The 25,928-nt window shown below is 41.7% G+C and overlaps 1 protein-coding gene across 1 annotated transcript; it reads left to right on the top strand.

The window, feature by feature from the left end:
- The first annotated feature begins 17,804 nt into the window (after positions 1-17,804).
- MED4 (mediator complex subunit 4) lies at positions 17,805-25,467 on the top strand. Its single transcript, XM_030949502.1, has 7 exons — positions 17,805-17,936; positions 20,077-20,143; positions 20,494-20,664; positions 21,035-21,092; positions 22,048-22,134; positions 22,965-23,096; positions 24,240-25,467. Exons 1-7 carry the CDS (start codon positions 17,812-17,814, stop codon positions 24,410-24,412), a joined length of 813 nt encoding a protein of 270 aa, XP_030805362.1. The 5' UTR covers positions 17,805-17,811; the 3' UTR covers positions 24,413-25,467.
- The last annotated feature ends 461 nt before the right edge of the window (positions 25,468-25,928 follow it).

Genomic DNA, 25,928 nt, shown 5'->3' with positions numbered 1-25,928 from the left:
CCAATGAGGACCCTAGTCCTCAGTCAGGACTGGGCCTCTAGGCTTTGACAATATAACAAAAGCAACAAGGAAAGGGAGTGAAAAACAACTGAGGACTAAGCAGCAGGTTTTAGTATGTTTAAAACTGTTGATTAATACATCCTTGGCTAATAGAAAGCATCTTTTTACTTCTAAATTACCCAAGTTTTGCTCCATTTAAACAGTATTTTGTTATTTTGAGTCTTTCTCCACAGATTTTTATCAGAGGCAGAATGAACAGCAATCAAAATATGCACTAGAATGTGTTCCTTTCAGAAAAAAAAAAAGAAGAAAAGCATATTCCTTCTATGACACTCTTTGAATTTTAATGTAAAATGCATTCTGAGATAATCCTCACTTACAGAGGCTTGTTCTTTCACTGAAGGATGACAGGCTTTTAAATCTGCCAAAGATGAGAACTCTCTTTCTGGCTCTGCATTGCTTCTGCAGTACTTGCTGACACCACTGCTGCTTAGGTGAGCATAAGGAGTCTACCTTAATTTAAGGGTGAGCTGTAGAAATGGGAAATGCTGACAGCTGGGCCTCAAAGGTGAAGAAGAAGCTGATGCCAAAATCATCTTTCAAAGAACAAAATGAATAGGCAAGGGTAGCAAATAGCCAGGCTTTAAAAGAGCTTCTTTCTGTACTCACTAATTTACATTAGCTGTATCCATTTTATCAATTGAAGGATGTTAAGGCTATGCCTATGCTAGCAAATTAAATATGCTTATGATCCCACTGAGGGCCACTGTGCCTACCCATTGTGTTAAAGTCTCTTATCTCCCCAAACAGGGTGGCTGCATCCAAACGGAATGGTCCGTGACTGATTGCCACACAGCATCCAGGGGCTGCCTGGGGAAGGGCTGCACATCCAGGCACAAGTGTCAGGAGAGCCTTCTCACAGCAGCTCTTTCTGGGATCCCTCTTCCAGCTTAATAGTCTGGATGCTCAAATTCTAGTTCCAAGGGACATTTACTATCTCCTTCACCACTACAGGGAGAGCAGTGCATTTGGCTACTAACATGAATAAATGTGCTGAAGTCATCAGAATAACTCATACTGAGAGGCATAGATCTAGTATGTTGTACCATTGATGTAAAACTACAATATGATTAGGAATTATCATATGCATTTATTCTGTGAAGCCACAGACCTCTGAAGATCTGGTGGCAATTTATATGCCCAGAGTTACTTGCATACTTCAGGGTTTGACACACTGTGGTCGAGACAGAGACAGTAAAACCCACTGTGGACACACTTTACAATGTTCAGTTTATTTCTTTTGGCAACTGAAATCTATACCACACTTCTGTTAGTTCTTCACTATGTTCTAATTCAGAAAATTGGTATTGTAAATGATTTGGGGAAGGTAAGGCCCTCACCACAAGACAGGAGATGTATCAATAGTTGAAATTAGTTAGAATCCTACCAGAATTTCAAAGCTAGCAGAGTTTTATTGTGTTATTCTTCAACAGAGTCTTTGGATTCACCCATAGGAAATAATACGTGGATAATATATTTTATAGTTTCGGCAAAGGACACACCAAACACGCAGTGACTTGCTCAGACCTAACCAATACAGGATGAAAGGTGAGATGTACAAGACCATGGGAAGTAAAATATTCCATGTTCAAATTTATAAGCTTCATGAACACTCTCTTAAAATAAACCTTATGTGCATAGTTATCAACCTCCACTTCCTGGTCACAAAGGATCTGGTTCTAGATTACAGGCCTGCAGCAAAGAAGCAAAGCAACAGAGCAGGAAAGAGTGGAAGACAAAATTAGTATTTATTTTTTACTCACCTAAGTAATCAAGTATTTCCATATGCCATGCAGCAATTGAAACTGGGTTTCTAACTAATTTTCATCTGTGGTGGATCTTCCACCATCTGATAATGATGTGACCTCTGATTAAAACTCTTTATGAGGTTGGGATATGTAATATTGCTCTCCTGTGTAGACTCCTTTTATCTAAGATGGCATGGGTTGATGGCATACTTTTCTTCCATATAAGGCAGTAGGCTTTCTCTCTGCTATCTTCAACTGTTTTCCTGATAGATCTATGGACCCAGTATGTTTGAAACTGCTGTTCCCGAATAAAGTTGGGCTCAGAGTGGCCAGAAGTTGTTTGCAGAGAGAGGACAGACAGACACACAAGAGCACACATATGCTCAGAGCAAGACTGCATCATCATGATTTCCATAGGAGCTAAAAAGAAATAAACACAGCAGTCTGATTTTGCTGCATAATGTCTTTCTTAATTGTCAAAGTTCAGCTGGGCTAGAAACCAAGATAACCACATTTTAATGCTAAGCATATCTGAAGACTCATGCTGCAAGCCTAAGGCAAGCGTGTTCTCAGAAAGTAGGCTCCACACCAGGCATTGAATGCAGCCACAACAAATCATCTTCCTTTGCACATCTAGATCCTGAAGCACGGTGTAAAAGACCATGCACACTGCGGCATAAGTGTGGGAAGAAGAAAATAAAACCGCCCTCACAAATGAAAATATGGAAGCTCTGCTGCACCACCGGTGACTCAGACCTGCTTCTTTCACCCCTGCCAAGAAATTCAGGACACGTCCTCTTCAGAAATCCCTGGCCATGTTACTGAAATACCTGCACTTTCCAAATTCTGTCAGAAAGTGCACACATCCTCTTTTAAGATCTTGGCAACATAAATCAAATGATTCTATGAGGAATAATCTGGTGTCTCAGCTTCCTATGGCTCCGTTACACACTCCACAATAGCTCAGCAACAGATGCTGCTGGTAGGAACTCGATGTATGTACTGCACACAGGAATTTTCACTGGAGAGAATCGCCTTTGCTGTGAAAGATGTTGGAAAGCTCATGTGTGGGAGGAGAGGAAAGGTTCCTATGTCTCCACCACAGCTTCCACAAAGTCCCAGTGGGTCTCAGCTGCTCTGAGTGAATACTATTAACTGGGTGTCTGGGGTTCAGGGAGAGAATTAGTTGTTTTTCTCTCAAAAGAATGTGTATGACTTTGGAGATTATAATTACTCAAACTGGTGCTCCTCTCTCCTCTGCTTGACTATTGGCCAACTGAAATCCCTTTGGTTTGGGGAACAGGAAAAGGCCAGAGCTGTGACCTATGAAACAGATCTGCGAATCTCTTGGTTTGTAAATCCCAGCACAGAGAGGCTGGCCCTTTATGACAGCTGCCTGTAAAACCTGTGACCTGACTGTGAACAAAATGTCAAGTCCTCTTAACAAAGGAATCACTAGACTGCTGCTCAAAGAGAGGAAGTTCTCAAGTAGGTATTTTGTCATTTAAGTGACACTCTACCCTACTGAATGCAGGCTTCAGCGCAGCATTTCCTACTATTGTTGCCTAGCATTTGGATTCCTGCTGCTCCCCTCCAGGGGCTGGTGATACTCCTCCAGAAGTTTCAAGCACATAATTAGATTGCTCCCTTAGTAAGCAGAATTTCCTGGAGGGGAAGCACATTGCAGCACTGTTCCACGACTTGCCCAGGCTGCCAGCAAGAGCCAAGGAGGTGGCTGGTTCTTGAATCCACAAGGATCTGCAAACTCAGCTGGCCCAGAGTGCATAGCAGTGAAAGTCTGGCAAGGCTCTGTCATAGGACTTGTATGTATTTAATAATATGTTTTGGATAGCAGAGCCCAAGAAGATCTGGGCTGCAATTTGGCAGAAAACTGGACCAACTTAACAGATTGGTGCTGCCAACAGGCTGTGATCCTATTCCCATCTTCCCCCTCACCCTTCTGCTCCCATCAGAGCCTCCTGCATCTTCCATGGAATTGCTGGGTGTGGAACTCAGCTGAACATGCCAGGTGACCAAGAAAGCTGACTCAGCTCCTAAGCTCAGGAGACAACTCACTCTTTTGCTGGCTTTGTTTTCTGCTGTGAATAGTGAGATAAACTGACCCACTCTTAAAACTGGGTGCTGGACAAATGCTGGCATTTGTGCAAGGCAAGTGTTAATGGCATGTGCCTGTGTGGGAGGAAATACAGGACAAAAAAAGAGGAGCAGCCCCCTTCCAGCAGCAGCAAACTGTTACATTGCATTCAGCATCACATGAACCCCCACCTTTGGGCCTTGCTCATTGCCAAGTCCTTTTTTTTTTCTAATTCCAAAACCCTACAGTGGGTGATACCTAATTTATTTTGGGACTCAGTGTGCATTTCACACAGATTTATTTTACAGGAGGTATGGATGATGGCAACCCACTGGGCAGATAACAGGCCAAACTGTACTTTTGAGTATGATTCCAGCACAGCAGAAGCTGCTCTAAATTTGGCATACTGCTGCCTGATTCCCCTCCCTTCTTACTCACGCATTTCTTCTTTTCCTACATGTTTTGGTCTTATGTTTTCCATAGCATTGGTGCCAGTAGAACCAGAAGACAAACTATGCTCAGCGATCTGACCTAAAATCTAAACCTGTCCTGAGAGTTTTTCCCTTGGGAATCTGTTTTCTGAATCAGACCACTGTACAAGTCCATCTCATTAAAGGGATAGGGTACAAGCATTTAGCTGATGGTGTAAACAAAGGAAGAAAGCTATTTTGTATTTTTAACAGCCTGTTAGTTTTTTAACATGCAGGGTAGGTGAGTTTTCAAACTTAGGCACTAAGAACAAACAGGGAAGATTCTCAAGGACTAAAGATGGAATATTTAATCTCAAAGACTTTAGTTCATGAGAGTGATTTAGATCTCTCTCCCCTTCCAGGAACTGAGGAAGTTAGGTAGTAATGCATCCTTTATCTACCAACAAAACCTCTGAATGGGGGAGAGCAGCATCTTTTAAAACCAGCTAGAGGGAAAGACAAGGCAGTGAAGAGCTGAGATTCTTCTTCTCATATTTAGAATTCTCTGTAAGATTGGAACATTTTTTGATCTCTCCTTCCTTTCATTTGTTTCTAGTTTTAGGTAACTAGCTCTGTCCTGGGAAATAAATGTGTCCTGCTGAAAAGTGGCCTCCAAGGAAAAATAGGCAATGGCTTAAATATCCAGTTTTTGTGGGTTGACACTGGCTGGATGCTGTTCACATACTGCCCTCTGCAGCTGGATGGAGGGGGGAAAATTTAACCAAGGGTTCATGAGTTAAGGACCATGAGAGGTCACTCATCAAACACCGTCAAGGGCAAAACAGGCTTGACTTAGAGATATAAGGTAAACAGGCTATAAACATGCTTGACTTAGAGGTGTAAGGAAAATTTGTTACTAATAAAATCAGAGCAGGATAATGACAGGTAAAAAACACCTTAGCTGCCCCAATCCCTCCCTCTTTCCCACCAACTGTGCAGGGAGATAGGGAATGGAGGTTTGGTCAGTTCATCACCTGTGGTTTTTCTCTCACCTCACAGGGAGAGGAGTTGCTCCCCTGCTGCATCGTGGGGTCCCTCCCACAGGAGACAGTTCCCCGTGAACTTCTCTGACATGACTCCATCTCACCAGCAGCAGCTCCCTGTGACCTGCTGCAATCTGAGTCCTTCCCACAGGCACCAGTCCCCCTCAAACTGCTGTGGCATGGGTCACTCTTCCAGGGAGCGCAGTCCTCCAAGGACAGGCTGCTGCAGCATGGGATCTGGGTGTCTCTCCCCACTAGGTCTCCCACTGGACCACAGCCTCCTCCCAGGCATCCATCCGCTCCAGTGTGGCCTCCTCCACAGGCTGTGGGAGGATCTCTGCATCCCCCCATGGATCCTCCAAGGGCTAAGGGACACAGCTGCCTCACCATGGGCTGCACCAGGGGCTCCAGGGGAATCTCCACTGGCACCTGGAGAATCTCCTCCCTCTCCCTCACTGATGTTGGTGTCTGCAGAGTTGTCCTCTCACATGTTCTTACTCCACTCTTCTCTAGTCACAACCAAAACTGTGCAATGATCTTTGTTTAGATTTCTTCTTATCCTCTGTTATCACAGAGGTGTTACCTCCATTTCTAATTGGCCCACATTTGAACACATCTTTGGAGCCAGCAGGGATTGGCTCTGCAGGACATGATTAGAGCTTCTAGCAGCTTCTCACAAAGCCACCAATGTTGCCCCTCAATACCAAAAACCGTGTCATGCAAAACCAATACAAATGACATTAAATGAAATGTCAAACATGGGAAATTTTGAAGTCAAAACAACAAAATGAAATTGAAGAGAATGGAAGACAATTGAATTGAGCTGAAACTTTAAGAAATGATTGTCAAAGAAACCTCGAGATTTCATTTCCATTCAGAACTTCCATGTTTTCCAATTTCATTTCTTGTCATCATATTACCTTTCCTGTCTTCTCATTTCCATTCATTCCTTGATTTTTCATTTTCTTTCATGAAATGATATCTTGAGATTTCATTGAAAACCATGTCGTAAAGTTTTTGCTCATTTTGATGCACTTCCTGTCTTTCCAGTGCTTTTCATTGGTTTCACTTAATTTCAGGATTTTCTGGTTTTCCAACTTCACTTAATGTTGTTATATTTCCTTCCCCGTATTTCCATTTCACTCCATTCTCTGATTTCAAGATTTCATTTCCCTTCATGACATGAAATTCTTCATTCATTCATGACGCGAAATAACGTATCACGATTTCAATGAGGATCAATTCAGCAAGTTTGGGACAATTTCATTGCAGTTAATGTCATCCCTGTCAGTTTAAATGTTTTCACTTTAGTTCAGAAGTTTTTTTTTTTAGCATTTCATCAATTTCTTTTCCAGTCTCTTTATTTCACTTTGTCCTCTGACTTCAAGAGTTTAGTGTGTATAACTTTGGCAAGGTTCTGTCCTTTTCACTGCCCCTCATTTCATTCCCAACCCATCTGTTGTATTCACTCAGTTTCTTCTTTTTTACACTTGCTTTTGATTTCATCATATAGCCTTTCTAGCTTGTTTGTTTCACTTTCTTCTCTGATTTCAAGATTTAATTTCCTTGCATGAAATGAAATTCTTCATTTCATGCAAAGAAATTAAATGAGAAATCAAGAAAGAAAGTGTAATGGAAGGACAAGGAAGGAAGTAAAATGACATGAAATGAAACTGGAAAAACCAAAAATTCTGAAATGCAGTTAAACAAATGAAAAGGAATGGAAAAAAGGAAGCAAAACTAATTAAAAGGTATTGAAATAAAAGAAGTGCATTGAAATGAGTGGAAACTTCATTACATGATTTTCACTGAAACCTTAAGATTTCATTTCCTTTCATGAAAAAAAGGAAAAGGAAAGGAAGTCAAATTAGACATCAAGATATGAAGGTAAAGGAATAGACAGGAAAGGAAATATAATGATGTAGTGTTTAGGTCTTGGCTGGGTGGCAGGTACCCATGAAACTGCTCTATCACTCCCCTTCCTAGTGAGACAAATGACAGAAAAGGATGGAAAACATCTCGTAGGTTGAGAGTAAATAAGTATTTAGTAAATAAGGCAATTTACTAAAGCAAAGGAAAACCAAACAAGTGAAAGTTTTTGCTTCAGCACATATAGTCGTTTTTCTGGAAGGCAAACATTCTGAAATAACAAATGGACCCACTTCTTCCTCTCTCCCTTAGTTTTTTTATCTGAGTTGCTGCCATATGGTGTGGAATATTCCTTTGGTTAATTTGGGTCAGCTGGCCTGGTTGTGTCCCCTCCCAGGATCTGTCCCACTCCCAGCCCCTTGATCAGGGAAGGAATGTTAGAGGGAGAGCACAGCTCAGCAGTGGCCAAAACACTGGTGAGGTATCAACACCTGGCCACCTACCAATGCAAGGCACAGCACTGTGAGGGCTGCTAAGGAAAACATGAACTCTATCTCAGTCAGACCCAATAAACCAAAGAAAAAAGAGGGTTTTCCTCAAACCTGCAGTTCCCTTCCCAAAAGGAGACCTTAAGCCAGAGCCAGGAGGCTAAGGTGCATGACCATCCCCACCTACAGCAGAGACTTCTGGACAAAAAAACAAAAACAAAAACAAAACAATGAAGAATCACAAAGCCGGGAAAAGCACAAGCAATAGTAGGGAGCCCAACTCTGTACCTTAATTATAGAGGTGCTCCCCTGAGAAATAGAGATCTTTGGTACCAGTCCTTGCTTTCAGCATAGATTACAGTTTTTTAATCCACTGACTCCTTAAAGCAAAACACACAGTTCCAAGGGCAGGGCTACAGGCAAGGTATTAATTCTCCTAACTTACTAAATTATTTGATTTTTTAAAGCAGAAGGCATTTGTACAGTTGTTAATAACATGCTGCAAATGCCCAACAGCTCCAAGCAGGAGAGAGAATGAATGCTATGTTATTCTAGGAAAATGGATGTGTATTTTTACTGTAGTCATAACAAAGGAATCTTCAAGCATTTCTCTACATGCCAGTTGGGTTATTTTTCTCATCACAGATATTCATCTGTCTACAGACTGTAATGTCTTTCTATGTTCATATGTGATGCATTCTGACAGCTTTTCTACAGTTACAATTTGATATTTCAAGAAATCCATTCACAGTCTGGCTTTGAATATAGCACGTGCAGTTACTTCAGCTTCCGCATCACTTTCCATTTTATTTTCAGAAAACTTTGGTTAGCATATTTTTCTACATGTGTGAAATTTCAAATTGGAAAGGACTTGTTTCAATTCTTCTTCTCTTAATGGAAGCTTGTCATCTCTTCAGAAGATAGAGGAAATGGGGTGTGACTGAGAGTTAGATTCCCTTCCTACATACTGTTACTTTTGGAAAATCAGGTGTTTGGAAGTGAACACATGAGGTTGTTCCAGCAGGAGGTAGGATTGACAGAGGTCAGTCTGAAACTAGGGACATTGCAAGGCTTCTCCAGCTAACCTACTGCTGGTGTTCAGATGTCGAAACAAACCACAGCATTTTTTTTTTCATAAAAACAAGCCTTGAGGTAATCAGGCACATGAGATTAACAGCAAACACTTGTAATAAGGACTGCAACAAAGAGACACTAAAATCATAGTTTAAAAAGGGCAAAACTACAGTCTCTGTGAGAAATTTAAGGTTTAAGATTTCTAAGTTTTAATGGCAGAATTTATCAAACTCTGAAACCTTTTCTCACTGCTTGTGTCAGAACAGAATTTCAGTATCATTTCCTTGCATAAACAATTTTAAAAATCTGTGTTGAGTCCTCCTCTTGTTCACAAAGTTCTGTAGCATTATTTAATGTATATTAAAGTTCTGTAGGCACGATTTAATTTGTCATTTCTTTTTTTTTCTCGGCACCTGTGTTCAGGTCAGGAAGAGGAACTTGGTGAGAAGGGAGGATTATTGATGGAGGATTATGGATTTAGGATTTTATCTCTGCAGAGTCTGGCATGGTCTTTTGTTTTGAGGCTGCACTTTGGTACCTGGTTTGGTGAGAGAGAGGCAACTTTTTGTCTAGGAAGATGACAGAACCAATAGTAAATGTGAATTCACAAGCCAGGAGCTTTGTGTGGGTCTCTCATAGGCAGGGGACAATTTTGCAGGCATCTGATAGTCTGAGAGAAGTAGAAATCCCATAGAGATAGGATAGCCTTTTCACAGAGACAAAAGCAAGCCTGTTTATGAAATACGTTTCCTGAAAAAATGCATTTTAAAACTTGTATTATATATATTTATAAAATATATAAAGAGAGGTACTGTGAGTTAACAAAGAAGACCTAATGTCCCTAAACCAACACAAGACACGTGACTACATGCAGAATGCATGTCTGGAACACTAACATTATGTTGTTTTCTTGGGGGTCTGGAGGAATGTGTCATGGTTGTCTTTTGGCCTGAGTATATTTCCCACGAATCAACGTTGCAAAGAAGCGGGTGAGGCAGAAGGACAGACTGGTGCACACCCAAGGCTCACCCTGACATACCAGATATGTGTTTGCACTTGGGACTGCTGCAGAGGCACTCCTGCGTTCCGGTGTTTACTCCGTGAGATTGCTTGATTTTGCTGGCACGTAACAGAAAGGTACAGCTAGTGCTGTGAGGAAAAGCACAGCACAGTGCCCTCTCCAGCACTAACTTGTCACCTACACTGGCCAGGTAGGGAGTTGGAGCTGTTGGGTGACTGCGGAAGGACACCCTACAGTGCCAGTGGAATGGTCATACCAGAAGCAACCCAAATAGTGCATACAACTGCCTACAATTCTATAAACATCCTGCCTCCATCCATGCTGAATGCGCTTCCATTCTTGTGAAAATACTCAAAGAACCGTAGAACTACACTGTGTTTTTAAAGGACAAAATGTCACAGCTTGGAAGGCAGAAGCACTTGGCAGAGTTATCAGCATCTAGAAGAAATGTATTTGAGCATTCCTCGCGCAAATGTGTTCTCGGGTACTCTGTCCTGCAAGACAGAGGAATCTGCCAGGTTCTGTATACTCAGGCCATAATGTACCAAACAGCTTAAATATGTTTTTAATTGCAAGCAGCAAGCCCAAAGCCCAAAGCTGAACATAGGGAGAGCCATGCTATTGAACTGAGGGAAAGAACTTCCAGCACTTCACAAAGTTAACCCTTAGCAAAATTGGACCTTAATTTCTTGAAGTACCATAATTGTTCATATGCCTTTGAGCCTTGAATTTGGAAATGAGGGTGACTGTTATTTCAAGGTGTATGACTCAGGCCCTGAGTAACCAGAACAAAATCAGAGACAAGTGAGAATTAGAAGCACAAGGGATACTGTGGGGGAAGAAGCGAGTGACTGAGTAAGAGGGTTCCCTGAGGTGAATTCCTTGCCACACTACCTGCAAATGCTTATAACTCACTCCTATGGCATTCTTTTCATTGCCACCTTTATTACCAGATAACCTAAGTGTCATTTACGAAGCACCTGGGGACAAGAAATACATGCGATCCCAGCCTGGCCACATTCCCTCCTCCTGTAGTGACTACGCAGCTCTTCCTGGGATGGGGGCAGGGCAAGGCAGGCATTATGAAATGAATTTGGTGAGGTTAAGAGAAATGAAAACATGTAAATTATTCTCCTGTCATGACACTTTGTGAGGTCTGTAAAGATGCGACAGATTGTACTGGTTGCTTTTCATATTCTGCATTCCAATGTGCATTTAGCATATATGCCTTATGTGCTCAAGTTCATGCCTACAGAGCGGCTTTCAACGAAGCAAAGCCAATGCTGGCATTGGCATTTGCATAACATATGAAATTTTGACAGGCAGCGTGGAGCTGAGCAAGGTTCTGTGCCTTTACAAGGCCCAAGAAACAAGTTCTAGCACAAGAAGTTTATATTAAACAGGTAAAAACCCCAGAATCATTTCAAAATACCCTGGATATCAGGGATACATTTATCTAAATCATGAACTCTTGTCAGACTACTTTCACTGACTGCCACCTATCTAGAATAAGGTGGCATGGTAAGACTGCGTAGCTTTTGATGATCTTATGTCAGTACTATGTTGCAGTTTGAGTTAAAAGGAGACATGATATAAAAAGGAGACATGATATGAACTGTAGTTAAAGTTTTCCCACTGGAGGGGACTTTGGTGTGAATTTAACATAGAAATCACCTCAGAAATCAGAATGGTTTGAGCTGGTGAGGACCCTAGACACCATCCAGTTCCAGCCCCCTGCCATGGGCAGGTACACCTTCAACTGGATCAGGTGGCTCAGGGCCCCACCCAACCTGGCCTTTGAGACACGGTCTCTGGTTCTTCAATGACAATGCTGTTGAGTGGCTTCATCCCTTTTGGAAGCAGATAAGGCAACTCTCTAAAGAGCTCTGTTGGCTACCTGAAAGCATCCACATGAGTCACTACTGAGGAATGCCTTCTCAATGGGCTTTCAGTACCTATCCTTGTGGATGATCAAAACTACAGAAACTTGATTTTTTTTTTTATACAGAAACTTGGCCTACCACTAACCCTTGAACTACTCATCTACAGACCCAGTTACTCTTCCAGCACTTAAATGACAGCAGTTTCTTTCTGCATGATATGTTAATATCCAAATAAATGGCAGAGCCCTGAAATAGAGATCCATGCAAGGCCTGATTCACAAAGGACAGACCACTACTGATTGTATTCTTTCCCAGGCTTAATAGCTGTGAACTCTCCCCTCAATTCACATGGAACCAGCACTGTTAGTAGTTTGTTAGATTTCAGAATGTCCCGTGGGATCTTATTTGGCTGCTGAGCATAAGTAATTCTGTAATTGCTTTTGGAATAGTGCATCATACCGTTTACTCAGCTGCCAGCAAAAACTTTCCTCAGTTCTCCCAAGAATTTTCTTTCATAAGGCATTTTACCTCTGTCCATCTCCAACTGCTTGGAGAAAAACAACTTTTTTATTTTTTGCTCATGTATGTTTCTAAATAAATCTTCCATTTTATCTTTACCCTAGAACTCTGTCCTCACAACTAATTTAAGCCAGGTATCTCTATTTCTGGTGGGTGTTCCGCTCTTTCTGAATCTCAGGACAGAAGCTGATGCTGATGTCAGCTGCAGGTATTTGAAAACCTGTCTGGAAGTTGCCTTAAGCAGGTGAAAATCTGAGTAGCATCTTGGAGATTAGAAGATGAACTCACCCAGTTAAAAGACAGGTGACCTAGTCTAAATGTGAAGAGATGACAGCTTTATCTTTAGCAGGCAATGGGGCACAATAAAAGGATGAGGGAGATGTGGGAAGAGATTCATTCTAAGTAAATTACAACTCCTATCAGCCTAGCTGGAATTCAGCATGTGGGAGAGCAGGGACTGCAGCTGTCATCATTGCCCTTGGATTTTTTGTGAGGGGAAGTAAACAACTCTAAAATTCAGCCTGGCTTCTACAGAAGCTTGTGTGGGTGTCCCAGTAGTTTTTGGTAAACAGTTTACAGCAGGAGCCACCAGGAAAATGAGATTTTTTTTTCCAAATAAACAAGTTTAACTTAATGAAGGCTCAAAATTAGTATGTGTTGGGGGGTTACCCCAGGAGTCTCATTATCTCTAATTGGATGTTTTATTTCATGAAGTAGTCAGCATTAACTTTTAGCTTGGTGAGGAAAAAATCTCATATTTAATTGCCTCAAAATTTTCCTTTATTCCTGGGAAGACTTGGCAGGATTGTAAATATCCCTAGTGGCCAAGCTGTCAAACAAGCTTTTCCTTTTCAAAGGACATTCTTTTTTCTTTCTTTCTTTATTTATTTTCCCTCCCCTCACTATCCAGAGCCAATTTTGGTTCTCTTTCCCACTCAACACCTCCTACTTCATAGGCAGCACTGGTCCCCACAAGCCCTCCAGCAGACTGAAAGCAAGGACTGCTTTCTGCCTGGGTGACTTCCTGTCTTGAGGGGCTCTGTGCCCAAATTTACACCAGAAGAAATCAGTGTAACTCAAGTTTAATATAGCTCAAAGCAGAGCTAATTCTGTGCTGAAACAGTCTGGAACGGCATACCAAACTCTGGTTTTGGCCATATGTACTAGTGTTTCACACTCCTTCCCCCCAAAAAATAAGTTTTGGCTCATAGTATTATCTATTTTTGTCTCATCTATAACCTATTCTAAAATTACACCAGTTAAGCAAAGCCACCTTTGTCATTTCCTGTCTTATCTCATTGGTCTAAAATTCCTATCCAACATAAGTGAGCAGGAAAACATAGATTTCTTTCTAAATAGAAATAAGAAATGCATGATTTATCAGACACATTTCAAAATATTAATGGTGTAAAGACATCTTGACAAATAAGGGACGATTAGTCTCATCTTCCCAGACCAAAGTACAGCTGTGAAATCCTTCCAAACAGTGCTCAAGATGTTTGATTTCTATTTTAGTTGATATTTGACAGAAAGGATTTTATTTTTACATTATTTAGGGGAAGTGGGAATGAGTATTTGTTCTGTCCTTTTTCCTTCTTGCTCTCCTTGCTTATCCTCCTGCCCTTTTATTTCTAGTGATTGCAATGCTTTATTACACATGGTCATGAGAGCCATCAGGAGTTATGTATCTTCTGTAGTCAGTATTTTTCCTTATTATTTTAAGGTGTGGTAAACCCAGCTGTTGCCAACTGAACACTTGATGTCTAGTGTCTGGAAAGTATAAATTAGAAGACAGCTGAAAAACACTGTAGCCCAGAAAAAACCCCGATTTTAACTGAAGCACAGACTTGCTTTGGGCTTCTTAGGTGACATTCTCTACAGCTCAGCTTCCATGTTCTAAAGTGATTCTCTAGTTCACGAAAAAAAAAAAGTAGGAATACCTGAAGTTAAGAAATCACAGTATTATGTTGGAAGAAAAGGCTTTGCAATAGAGGAATCCTAGGTCTGAATTGCACTGAATTATGAATAAGAGAAGGGGAAAACATCACTTTTCAGCAGTAGCCCATAGTCCCATGAAATTAGTTGTAACTAAAGCCACGCTCTGAAGGCATGGCTCCATATGATGAGGTTAGAGTTCACTCTCTAAAATAGAAGGAAATGAACACCCTCTCCCAAATTAAATATTCTTCAGTCTGGTTATTGAGTTGAAGTGGCTCATAGACCATATGGCAAACACCAAGGAGGAGTTAAGGGTGGGTGAAAATCTGCAGTTGGGGACATAAGGAGTTAGCAACATCTCAGCTTCTTGCCCTTGGTGAACTATTAGATCAGATCAGCTGCTCCTAGACCTGTCTAGAGGAATCAGTTTGCTCTGCAGATCACCACTTCAAGGCCCATTCTGGAAGAGAAAAGACTCAACTGAACAAGATAAAATAAGCTATTTTTGCTTATGCAAGCAGGTTCTTAACAATACATTCAGCATGCCATTGAATAGACAATCTGAAATGAAAGAGCTCTGAAATGTCTAATAAACTCACTATGCAAAGATCCATGTATGGCCACAGAAAATAAAATGTTCTCAGACTACTGGAAAAATTTGGGAACAATGCTTAGTTATTCAGGAGGGGCATGCTCTTTAAAGAAGCAGGTCTGGCTCAAAACCAACACAACTATGAAAAAAGTTTACCCAGGGGAAAGTAGGAGAAAAGCACTGAAGAACTGAGGTAACAGAGGGACCAACACTGGGGAAACAGAGGCTCTGTTGTTTTTAAAGGCAAATGTTTCAGAAGTCTATTCAGCAAATTATTCACTCAGTCTTAAAGTAATCAGCCCATGGGACAAGTTTAGGGCATAAGCCCACTTCACCCAGCCTTTCCCTTTGTCCTGAAGGAGATGACTCCTCTGGCATGGTCTGAATGACTTTCTGTGTCTTGGCACAGGCAGGCATTCCCTGATACCTCTGGTCTCACCCTGTCCTCCCACACAGAGCACAATAAAGTCTCTGCCTATTCCACTGCACTCTCTGGCCATGGCTGCATGGCCAGGGCAAGGAGAAGGAAAGCACTGGGCAGCAGAAAGCAGGCAGTTGTCCATGTTGCCTGGAAGAGGGACAGAAATTTGAGAAGTAGGGAGAGAAGGGTGGCTGCTCCAGGGAAAGATGGGTGGTATTGGCCTGGATGGATGGGAGTAGCGCTGCTGTGAAGAGGAAGGGAGGGAACAAGCTCCCAGGCACAAGGAGAATGAAAGATCAGGCTACAGAAATCGCCTATAACAGATATTCACACCTGTCAACTTTGGGGGTCCTGTTAATGCTGCAAGCTTTTAGCTCAAGTGAAAGCAGCATTATTGCCCTGAAATATAGCACAAGTGCTTCAAGTCTAAATAATTCAGATGTCAAAATGAGTATGAGGAAGAAAATGATTTAGTGGAAGGACTGCTTTGTTTTTGATGTCGCTATTTCTTTCTATTTATGCACCCATACAGACACTAACAAATCAGTGAACTGGATGCACAAGCAGACACCATCACTGATTACATCTTTCCCTGAACAAAAGCAAGGAAATAGAGGAGGGAAAAAAAAACCCAAGCAAAACTTATTTAAAAGGCAGAACTATTTGATGAGATTTTATCTGCTATGCAGTTTAAACAGAATTCCCAAACGATTTACAATCAGAATGTTGAGGGTTGTTGGGCATTGCGAAGGAATTTTAAATAACTCCTGTTGGCAAAGTTTTTTTCTCAGAGTTGCCAAATCTCATTGCTTTATCACAAATCTCATAATGTTGAATTGCTTATTTAAATCACAAACCAAAGAATTACTGACTAATGAGTTTCTTGCCTTTTTTTTTCTTCTTTAAATAAATGTAAGTTTCTCAGGAACACACTTATTGCAGAAGATAACAGATAATCAGAGTAAATACCAGAGCAGTCAGAGATGTTATTGTTCATGTAGGGTAGTATTGTTCATGTAGGCCTTTCAGGCCTTTCTCTAATCAGGAGAGAAGAAAATTGCTATTTACAGGCAGCTGCCGGCTGACAGCAGGAGACGGGGTCTGGGGCTCCCTGCTGTTCTGTGGCAATGCTTGACCTGGTTAGTAAACCCTGGCCCCAGGTTAGTCCTCACTCTGTACTCCCTCGTCTTCCCTCCACCCTGCCCTCTCAGGGTCTTTCCACATTACGGAAACCTTCATGAATAAAAAAAAATTCCACTGGCTTCACTGCGACTCCACCTGAAGGAGCAGCCTGTTTCACCAGCCCATATAGAGCAGCTATAATTAGAAAGCCCCCACAACACAGCAGTACTTTTTAATTCTAACTCTTAATTTAATTCTAATTCTTAATTGCTGGCAGGGCTGGGGGCAGGATTTGTGCCTATTACCTCCCCCAACCATTGTGTGCAGAGGTTCGTGATGGACACCGAGCTGCCTTCATGGGCACACAGGTGTGAATGGGCAGTGTCATGTATGGGACAGCCAGCCCAGGTAAAACCCTGGTCTTGGTTTGATTTAAAGCTCAGGTTTTTGTTGTGCTTTCACTATCAGGTATTTAACCTTTGATCGTCGGTAAAACACCAGATATATGAATGTCTAAAGGACACGTGTCAGGATGGAGCCTGGGGCTTCTCAGTGGTGTCAAGCAATAGGACAAGAGGCAACGGGCAGAAACTGATGCACCTGAACATGGGGAAGAACTTCTTTACTGTGTGGGTGACCGTGTAGTAGAACAAATTGCCTAGAGAGGTTGTGGAGTCTCCCTCACTGGAGATATCAAGAACCCTCTGGATGCAATCCTGTGCAGTGTGCTCTAGGACAACCCTGCTTGAGCAGGGAGGTTGGGCCAGATGACCCCCTGTGGTCCCAGCCTGACCCTTTCTGCGACTCTGTGATTTCATCCTCCATCTGATCAAAGGCACCTGAGGCATTTTTGGACACCAAGACTCTCAAAAATTGAGTTAAACCCCTGAAGATGTAATTCAATTGCACACACTTCACCTGCAGCCTGTGCCTTTAGCATATATCAGTGTCATCTGGAGGCTTTTTGTGGGGACCTGGGGACTCCACAAATGCATTCCAGTTGGAATGGTTGCAGCCAGGTGGGGGCTGACCTCTCCTCCCCAATGACTACCAATAGGACAACGAGAGGTCACAGTCAAGTCTTCAGCTGCACCAGGCAAGGTTTAAGTTGCACATCAGGAAGATTTTCCTCACAGAAAGGGTGGTTAAAGGAAACACCTGGAGGTGCTTAAGGAAAGACTGGACGTGGCCTGGTTGACATGATGCTGTTCAGACTCCCTGATCTCAGAGCTCTTTTCCAACCTAAATGATCCTGAGATTCAAAGAGCAGCAAGCGCAGATGCTCGCACAGCGACCCGGCCTCAAGACAGGGCAGTGACAGACACACATCTGGCCGCGACGAGGCAGAAGCGCCTCCTTTCCCCTCACGCCCCGGTCCCCGGGACGAGCCCCGCGCGAAGGGATCCGCCCCTCCGCCCCGCGCATGCGCGCGCCGCCTCGCGACTGCAGCCCGTCCCTCCGCCGCCGGGGGCGCTGCCGCGCCTGCCCGCGCCGGCCGGGGGCGGTTCCCGCTCGGGTCCGCGCCCGGATGGCGATGGCGGCGGCGGCGGCAGGAGCCGGGGCTGGGGCAGCGGCGAGCGGGGGAGGCGGCGAGCGGAGCAGCACCCGGGACCGGCTCCTGGCGGCGCTGGAGGATCTCGAGCTCTTGGCCAGGTACCGCGCTCGGGCCCCCGTCGGCCCCGGGTGGCGGCGGGGCACCGGGGGCGGGGTGAGGGCTCCCGGCGCGGTGCGTGCGCGGCGGGCGGAGCGGCAGCCCCTGAGGGTGGGATGGGAGGGGCCCGGCGCGACTGCTGCCAGCGCTGGCCCGAGCCGCTCGGGTTCGCGTTTTCCTGCTCTCTGGCTGTCCGCAGGCCGGCTCTGCGGGTGAGGGGCTGGTGCTGCGCCGAGGCTCGGCCCGGCCCTGCGCAGCGCTTCCCGGTGCTCGTCCCAGTGGGAAAGCATCGGTGGTTTGCAGAGAGAAGGAGCAGCTCCCTTTTTCTCCCGCTTGCCTTTGTCACTTGGTTGAGACCTGCCTTTTCTGTGAAGTGCGCACTTACACATTTTAGGCATTTTATTAGTCACTGAAAAATATGCTTAAGTCAGAAATACGTAGATGGTGTTGCATGACATCTGCTGTTCTGGTCACTGCCTATATTAGTGCTACATTCATTCCAAGTAGGCTGCAGAGCTTCTCTTCAGAGTGACAGAAATGCTCAGATACATAATCCAGGGTCTTGAGTCCTGGCTGGTAATCCCCACCCAAGTTGTCAACCATGTCGTGGAGGCACAGCTGGCAGTGAAGTTCAGGTAGTTCCTAATTATTTTCCACACCTCGGGGAGAGCAGGAGCTTAGGAAAGCATTTTCAGAGGGAATAACCTGTGCTGTCCATGTGGCTCGGTCGCTCAGTGATTACCAAGAGGAGGATAAGCTATTGGTGAGTTGCTCTCCTTGTGTCTGGTTAAGCTTTATCCTCAGTCACAGATTTTATTGTGACATAAGGGTTGCTGGAGAGCATGTGTTTATGGAAAAATGAAAACAAACTTGTTCCTTATCTAAATTACTAATTTTTTTTGGAGCGCTGGGACTACCACTTTACCACAGTGGAGCCACAGCAATGCTCAGCAGCATTTAGTGAATATTCCTGTTGATCAGCAAAGTGTTGCAGCACCCTGGCCTTTCTCTGTCACAGTACTGGTTTGATGGTAGGGGCAAAAATTAAGCCACATGTCTAATCTGTACCCTTTCTGTAGTTTTGAATCTACATCTGTGCATTATCTGGCTGACGTAGGGCAGAATTACAGCACCCTGTGACATCACCCTTGATGGTGGTACCTGATCTACTTAAAATGGATTTGCTGTTGCTCAGTGTTGGTCAGATGGAATAAAGCTTTAGTAACAGTGACAAGTGTCTTTATTCTCTAATTGTTTAAAATCATAGTAGTGTTCAGGAGTGACCAAGAGACATAGACCAAGATCAGAGCTTTACTGGGGTTTTTTTTGAGACATTTCTGGCTCCACTGCTGTATTACTCACACACCCCACTGAGCTGCTTACACTGGACCAAGCAAATAATCAGTACTTCCAAGGGCAGTGTTTCCAGATAGACAGATACTCATGCTTAGGGTTGAACTGCCATTCAGAGCCTTAGAAGCCAAATAACTTTGCTGAATGTACAGAAAATGCCTTTTTGCATCATGGTACACAGAGGTTCTTGCTGGTTTTTCAGAACAGTGTCACAGTGTCTGGATATCTGGAAGAGTGATCAAGAGGTCTGTTTGAGAAGCACTTTTAGCACCAGAAAATTACTAGGGTTCTTTTATATTTTTTGTGTGCACAGCTAATATACCATTGTGGAAAAACTTGTTGTAAAAGTAGTTCCATAACAGACTCTGTTGGTATTTGAAAGTGTAGACTTAATCGCTCTAAATTACAAGTATATTGGGGAAAAAACTGAGAAAAGTAGAGAAGTAAAACAGTGACAACCCTCTTGCAACAAATAAAGGTAGTAGAAGAAGGGTCTGAGGGCACTCCATTATGCTGTTTCTTCTCTTAGTTACTGTTTATGTCTTTTATGGTTTAACAGGAACTTAGCACATTTCTTGAGTTCAAATACATGGGGGCTTCATGAGCTCAAATAACAAAGAAAAAAGTGTGCTTTCTTGGTTGAAAAATCCCTGCCCACACTGTACTATAAAATATAAAATACTCAGATCCATGAATACTTTTGTAATGATGCCAGTACTCTGGGTAATTTTGGGATGACTTGATGTGAGAATGCCTTAGAAAATTGTTCAAACTGTGTTCTCCTTTCAGGGAACTAATTGAAATTTTGGCAATTTCAAGAAACCAAAAGCTTCCACAACCAGGAGAGGAGAGCCAGGTAAGCTGCCTTTCTGAATTGTGTTTCTTTGGGTAAGCATAATGCTTTACTTCTAACTTTTTTCCATTCTTCTGCTTGTTCTTACTTTCTCCCTTTTGTCCATGCCTATATTTGAGTTAATGGTCACGATGGGGCTTTGGCCCTGCTGCAAAGGCATTATTGGTTTCCCTGTTTTTATTCATTTTTATGTGCTTCATAGGCTGTTTCTGCAAACAGGAAGAAATTTTGTTTCGTTTTTCATTCAAACAAAAATACTCCTATGCATGCCATTTGCTCTTCTTTGTAGCATGACTGAGGGTGTGTTGTTACTCTAGCCAAATTAAAAGTTCTACAAAACTGTTGTTCAATAGATCCTGGAACTGCTGATTCAGAGAGATGGAGAGTTTCAAGAGCTAATGAAGTTGGCAGTTGATCAGGGAAAAATCCATCATGAAATGCAGCTCTTAGAAAAGGTAGTAGAAAAGCGGGATAATGATATTCAGCAGCTGCAGAAACAGCTTAAAGAAGCAGAGCACATACTGGTAAGTTCATAATGATGTGTTTGCTTTTGAGCATCTTCTTGTAGAAAAGGCAGTTCTGGGCAAAGTGGTGTTGTGTTAGTTTGTGAAGATTTAAATATTTAAAACTTCATAAGAGCTTACTAGTTTGGGTTTTTTCTCAGTAGTCAAAAACTGTTTAGTTATCATGGTATTAAGTTTTTTTTATAATGCTAATTTGCTTCTAAATCTACTTTATTTCAGTGTATTTTGAAAATGTTCACAGGAGTTTCTCTTCTAAAATGCAATTAAATTAAAGGGATTATTCACAAAGCTGACTTTATGTAGATGTTTATAAATTAAAGATGCATTGAAGGTTTGGTTTCCTTTGTGGGTTTTTATTTTTTACAACTAGGCAACAGCTGTTTATCAAGCAAAGGAAAAACTGAAATCAATTGAAAAAGCACGAAAAGGTGAGTATCCATAATTGTACATACGCGTAAATGCAATTCTAAAGAAAGTTGTAAGTGAGCTCAAATTGGGTCTTTTTTATTTTTTAAAATTCTGCTATCACAGATTTCAGATGCTTTGTGTGTAAACAAATTTCCATTTAGTTATGAAACTGTAACTATTTCCTCAGAATAAAGACAGCATTGAATTTTTTTTTGTGGCAAACATATTTTAATATGAAAGTGTCTCAGCAGTCTTCTTGGACTGATAATGGTATATCTGATTACCTAAGTGTCTTACCAAATTGCCTCAGGAGGTTTGCTAAGGAAAGGAAGAGAATGTTTGTGTGTTTACGCCGTGTATTTTGAAAGACTGACTAGCTGGTGGTACTAGATTGTAATTGTAGCAATTCCTGCCATTCTGTGGCACTCACCAAACTAAACTAACTTTTTTTGGAGGGGGAAAGGCATCTTCTTCAGGTAGTTTTGTTTTTTTTTTTACAGTGTCTTCTATCATTTTGTTATGCCTCTTTCATCTAGAAAATCAAGGAATTTAATAAAGTTTCTATTAATCTAATACAAGCACATATTTGGAAGGACTCTTCTGGGTACAGTCTATAGTTACTAAACGAACAAATACAACTTCTTGCTACAGAAAATTTTATAGTAAAGCAGGAGCTGAAGTTTTAGACATTTTTTTGTGCTTGTCAAGAACACTTATTTAAGAGATTGTTTGTGGTTTTCACAAAGTTGGAGAACAATTGACATTGAAGGTGTTTTGTACTTGTGTGTGTAAAATCAGTTCACTGCAAAGCTCATCTTTGCATAGATTGAGAATCTTCTAAACAGTCATTGCTTTTGAACCAGGCTCTTAATATTTGACAAAATCACATTTCCAGTCTTTTAGATATTGGTGGTGAATATTCTGAAATAATTAAATCTCTTGAGAATGCAGCAACATTTTTTTCCATTCTTCCAGGTGCCATTTCCTCTGAAGAAATAATTAAATATGCCCATAGGATCAGTGCTAGCAATGCTGTTTGTGCCCCTCTGACGTGGGTACCAGGTAACTGTTGTATTTATGACAGTAGTTTTTTTTTTTTTATAGTAAGTCATGGCTAATATCTGCTCTTAAACACCAGGGTTGGTTTATTAGAATAACATTGTTTTCAGCTGTTATCTAATATCTAATATTTAATTCTAAATATTTGGTTTTATCTAAAATGGATATCCAAAATCCTGTGGACTTCACATACATCTCCAAAAGGTTATGAAACTGTCTGCTTTCATTAACAGACTGCCTCCTCTGTTCTTCTTTGTTTGCCTTTTTCCCCTGAATGTTTACCCTGATTATAAGTCAAAGCCAAGTATGCTAAAGGCTTTTCTATGTGTTTGGTTGTGTTTCTTCTTGCCCCTTACAATATTCTTTCAGAGAATATTAGTAAACAGTGGAGGCAGAAGCAGAACTTTTACTATGACATGTTTCAATTTTGGGTACTACCTTCTTTGTCCAAAATGAAAATGTGTTTGATCCAATTCCTGTCCTTGCTGTTTAGCTGTGAAGTAGCAGGGTGAGCAAAGATATCTTTTAAACATGATGGGTTTCTTTTTTGGTTTTTTGGTTTTTTTTTTTTTGTTTGAGTTGCTTTGGGTTGTTTGGCGGCTTTTTATTATGCTTTTTCTGCCAAGTTTGAGTGAACAAACAAGGTCTGAGTGAAAGACAGACTTGGATTTTAATAAAACAGGTTAGGGTTAGGGTTTGGATGCTCATTACTCATCCAAACAACCAGAGTATGGGTTTTTTTAGTCATTAAACTAGGCTCTGAAGCTTAAGATAATGTCTGCAAGACAATTGTTAAATATTTCAAAGCATTATTTTTCTTTTTTTTCTTAAAGGGGACCCACGTAGGCCATATCCTACAGATCTGGAAATGAGAAGTGGTCTCTTGGGTCAGATGAACAACCCACCCACCAATGGAGTCAATGGACACTTACCAGGGGATGCACTTGCAGCAGGCAGACTGCCAGGTAAGTGAAACTCAGTTTTGTTATGTTCTTCTTTATTGCTTATAGATTCACAGCAGTTATACATTTCCCTTAGCAAAGGCAAATCAGAGGTAAAGCAACGAAAATTGTGGTTAATATTGTTCTCTAGCAGTGAATACCTAGTAAAGGAAGGTAATTAGGAGTTGCATATTTTTTGTGTATGTTTTAGTAGAGCCCATTCTGGCTGGCTCCTTTGCCTTAGAGGATGCAGACTTGATCCATTTACTTTTGAGCGCTGTCTCTATAAGAACTGAAAGGGATTTCCAGGAATTTTAGGAATTTTCCTTGAGAAACTGGAAAATGTAGGATTTAAACTCCTCCAGTAAAATTCTTAATTGAGTCTTGGGCTCCTCTGTCAGGTTAAACACTCACACAGACTGTCAAGGTAAGAGGGAAACATTGATTTACAAGAAAGTTGAAGCTGCCTGGGCATTTTGTGTAGGGATGCTGAATCTGTTGGTGTGTGGAGGCATGTCCTGAGAATGCTAATTATGGGATCTAGTCCTTTTGGAGACTCCTGCAGAGATATCCAGTTACTGAGTCCTTAGTGAATGTGCAGGCCAGTTTCTGGACTGCTCAGTAGCCTCCTAACTTTGAGGCTGCTTAGCACACACATTCAGCCTGGTTAAACAGCAGGCTGGTTCTAGCATTGAAGCATGGCCACACAATGTAAAACACTAGCTTCCATTCTGAACTGCTTTCCAGGCATATTTGGATAAAGCGTTTTTCTCTGAATTTTTATGTTCTGCCTGAATTTTTTTATCTAATATTTTAATCTATTTTTGCATACTGACAGACTGTGATAATTTTCATTACTCCCAGTAGTTGTGAATGCTGAATCAGTTCAAACTGTGCTTTGAAGATGAAAAGCTCAGTATTGAGTATGAGTTATCAAGAGCCACGTACATAAATGGGCCTCTCTGGCAGAGCAGACTTTTACAATTATAGAATTGCTCCATCATGAGATGTTTTCCGGCTGTTTCTGGAGGGTTTAATCTGTCCAAAATTTAGAAAGGATTTCAAGATTTGTTTTGATTTTATATTGAAGTTCTGGTTGAGCTGTCATGTTGAATTTGTCAATATACAAAACTGAAAGTTTTCTTGATGATGCCTCTTTTTTTCCAGATGTGCTTGCTCCTCAGTATCCTTGGCAGTCAAGTGATATGTCAATGAACATGCTACCTCCTAACCATAGTAATGACTTCATGCTGGAGCCTCCAGGACACAATAAAGAGAATGAAGATGATGTAGAAGTTATGTCAACAGACTCCTCAAGCAGCAGCAGTGACTCAGACTAGGTACAGTATGGGGGGGGACAGTATCCCTAGTAGACCTTTCCTGTGGTGAAGGTAGGTTAGATGCTGTTTGTCACAAACTGCAATATCCTTTTGTTACACCAGCAGCCCTGTGTAGGGAGAAGATAACAGCTGTCTCAGAAATAGGGTGACTAATTTAAAACTATGGACTACAGACTTGTTTTTTTCCTGTTAGATGTTCTGGGAGCTGGGAGAAATGTCTGGGAGCTGTCTGCTGGGGAAGAGATGTCAGATTTTCAGTGATTGTGTAAATGTATGTTTGCAAGAGATGTGTAAATATATATTTATATATATGTATTTACTATACATTAGATGACATAAGTTCCTGGGAAAAAATGTGTAAGGGGAATCCCCTTGTATGTTTGTTAGTAACTTTACTTTTTTGATGATAGCCTTTTCTATGCCACAGAAATGAAACATGAAGTTTGTAATGTATCTTTTTTTTGTTACTGCCTAAATCTGTGTTCTTGATCATCTGTGTATCAAGGACAAAATATGGCAATAAGGTGTAATAAAAGAGTTTGTAATTATTGTAATATATAATGAATGATTTGTCATAAATAAACTCAGCTTTGATCTAACTTCAATTTTCCAAACTTGAATCTTAGATGAGTTGCCATTAACTTCAGTACTCAGCACATTTTATCCCAGTATGTGGTTGAATTCTGACTGAGTTTCAGAAGTTTATACTCCATTTTCTCCTATGCAAAATGCCCAGTCAGCATTAGAAGCAGCTGAGGAGGAGTCAGAAGTGGAAAGCCTGTCCTTCCTTTTCAGGTGAGCCCTTCCAGGTGCACACAAAGCTGGGCAGACCCTGAAGCAGTGAGTGCCCACCCTCAAGGCTGTCCCAAATACTTGGTTAAGTGTCCTGGGACCCTGGAGATGACACACTGTGGGGCATGGTGCAGGTTTAGCTCCTTTCAGATCAAAGTGCTCAAGGATTTTTTTGTCCTTGTCATCTATAATTTTTTCAGTTCTTTGAACCTGCTAATTTGTTTACTTTCACAACTACATTTCCTGCATCAGCTGCAATGTTGTCTTTCCAAAGGCACTTCCCTTGGCTTTCCTTTCCTTCTTCTGTTTTGCTTAAGGAGTCATTTTATGACAGCTGCTTTTCTCTTATGTAACCCTCTGATAGAATTTCAAATCTCATGTGAACTGTTGCTCCTGGCAGGTAAAGGTTTCTGTCCTGCAGCGCAGCTTCCTGCAGCATAGATCAGAATTCTCTTCCCTTTTCCATTTTGTAGATTCCTCACAGGAAGTATCTGATGAATCAGGTAATTCCTCCTTTGCTCAAGTAATCTTTCAAACATTGCTGCCACCTGTGACCAATCTGTACAAATCCCATCAGGCTGTAGTAAGAAGGACTTAAGTCACATTCAATCACATAATACGGGGCAGTGGGTTTTGTTTTCAGGGAAATGGGGAATTTTGGTTTTGTCTCAGCTGTTCCTTTTAGAAGTATTTTCAGAGTTATTAAACTGTCACCTCTTTCACA

This window comes from Camarhynchus parvulus, chromosome 1 (assembly GCF_901933205.1).
Source record: "Camarhynchus parvulus chromosome 1, STF_HiC, whole genome shotgun sequence".
Classification (NCBI taxonomy): domain Eukaryota; kingdom Metazoa; phylum Chordata; class Aves; order Passeriformes; family Thraupidae; genus Camarhynchus; species Camarhynchus parvulus.
This window is presented reverse-complemented; position numbering and strand designations above follow the sequence as displayed.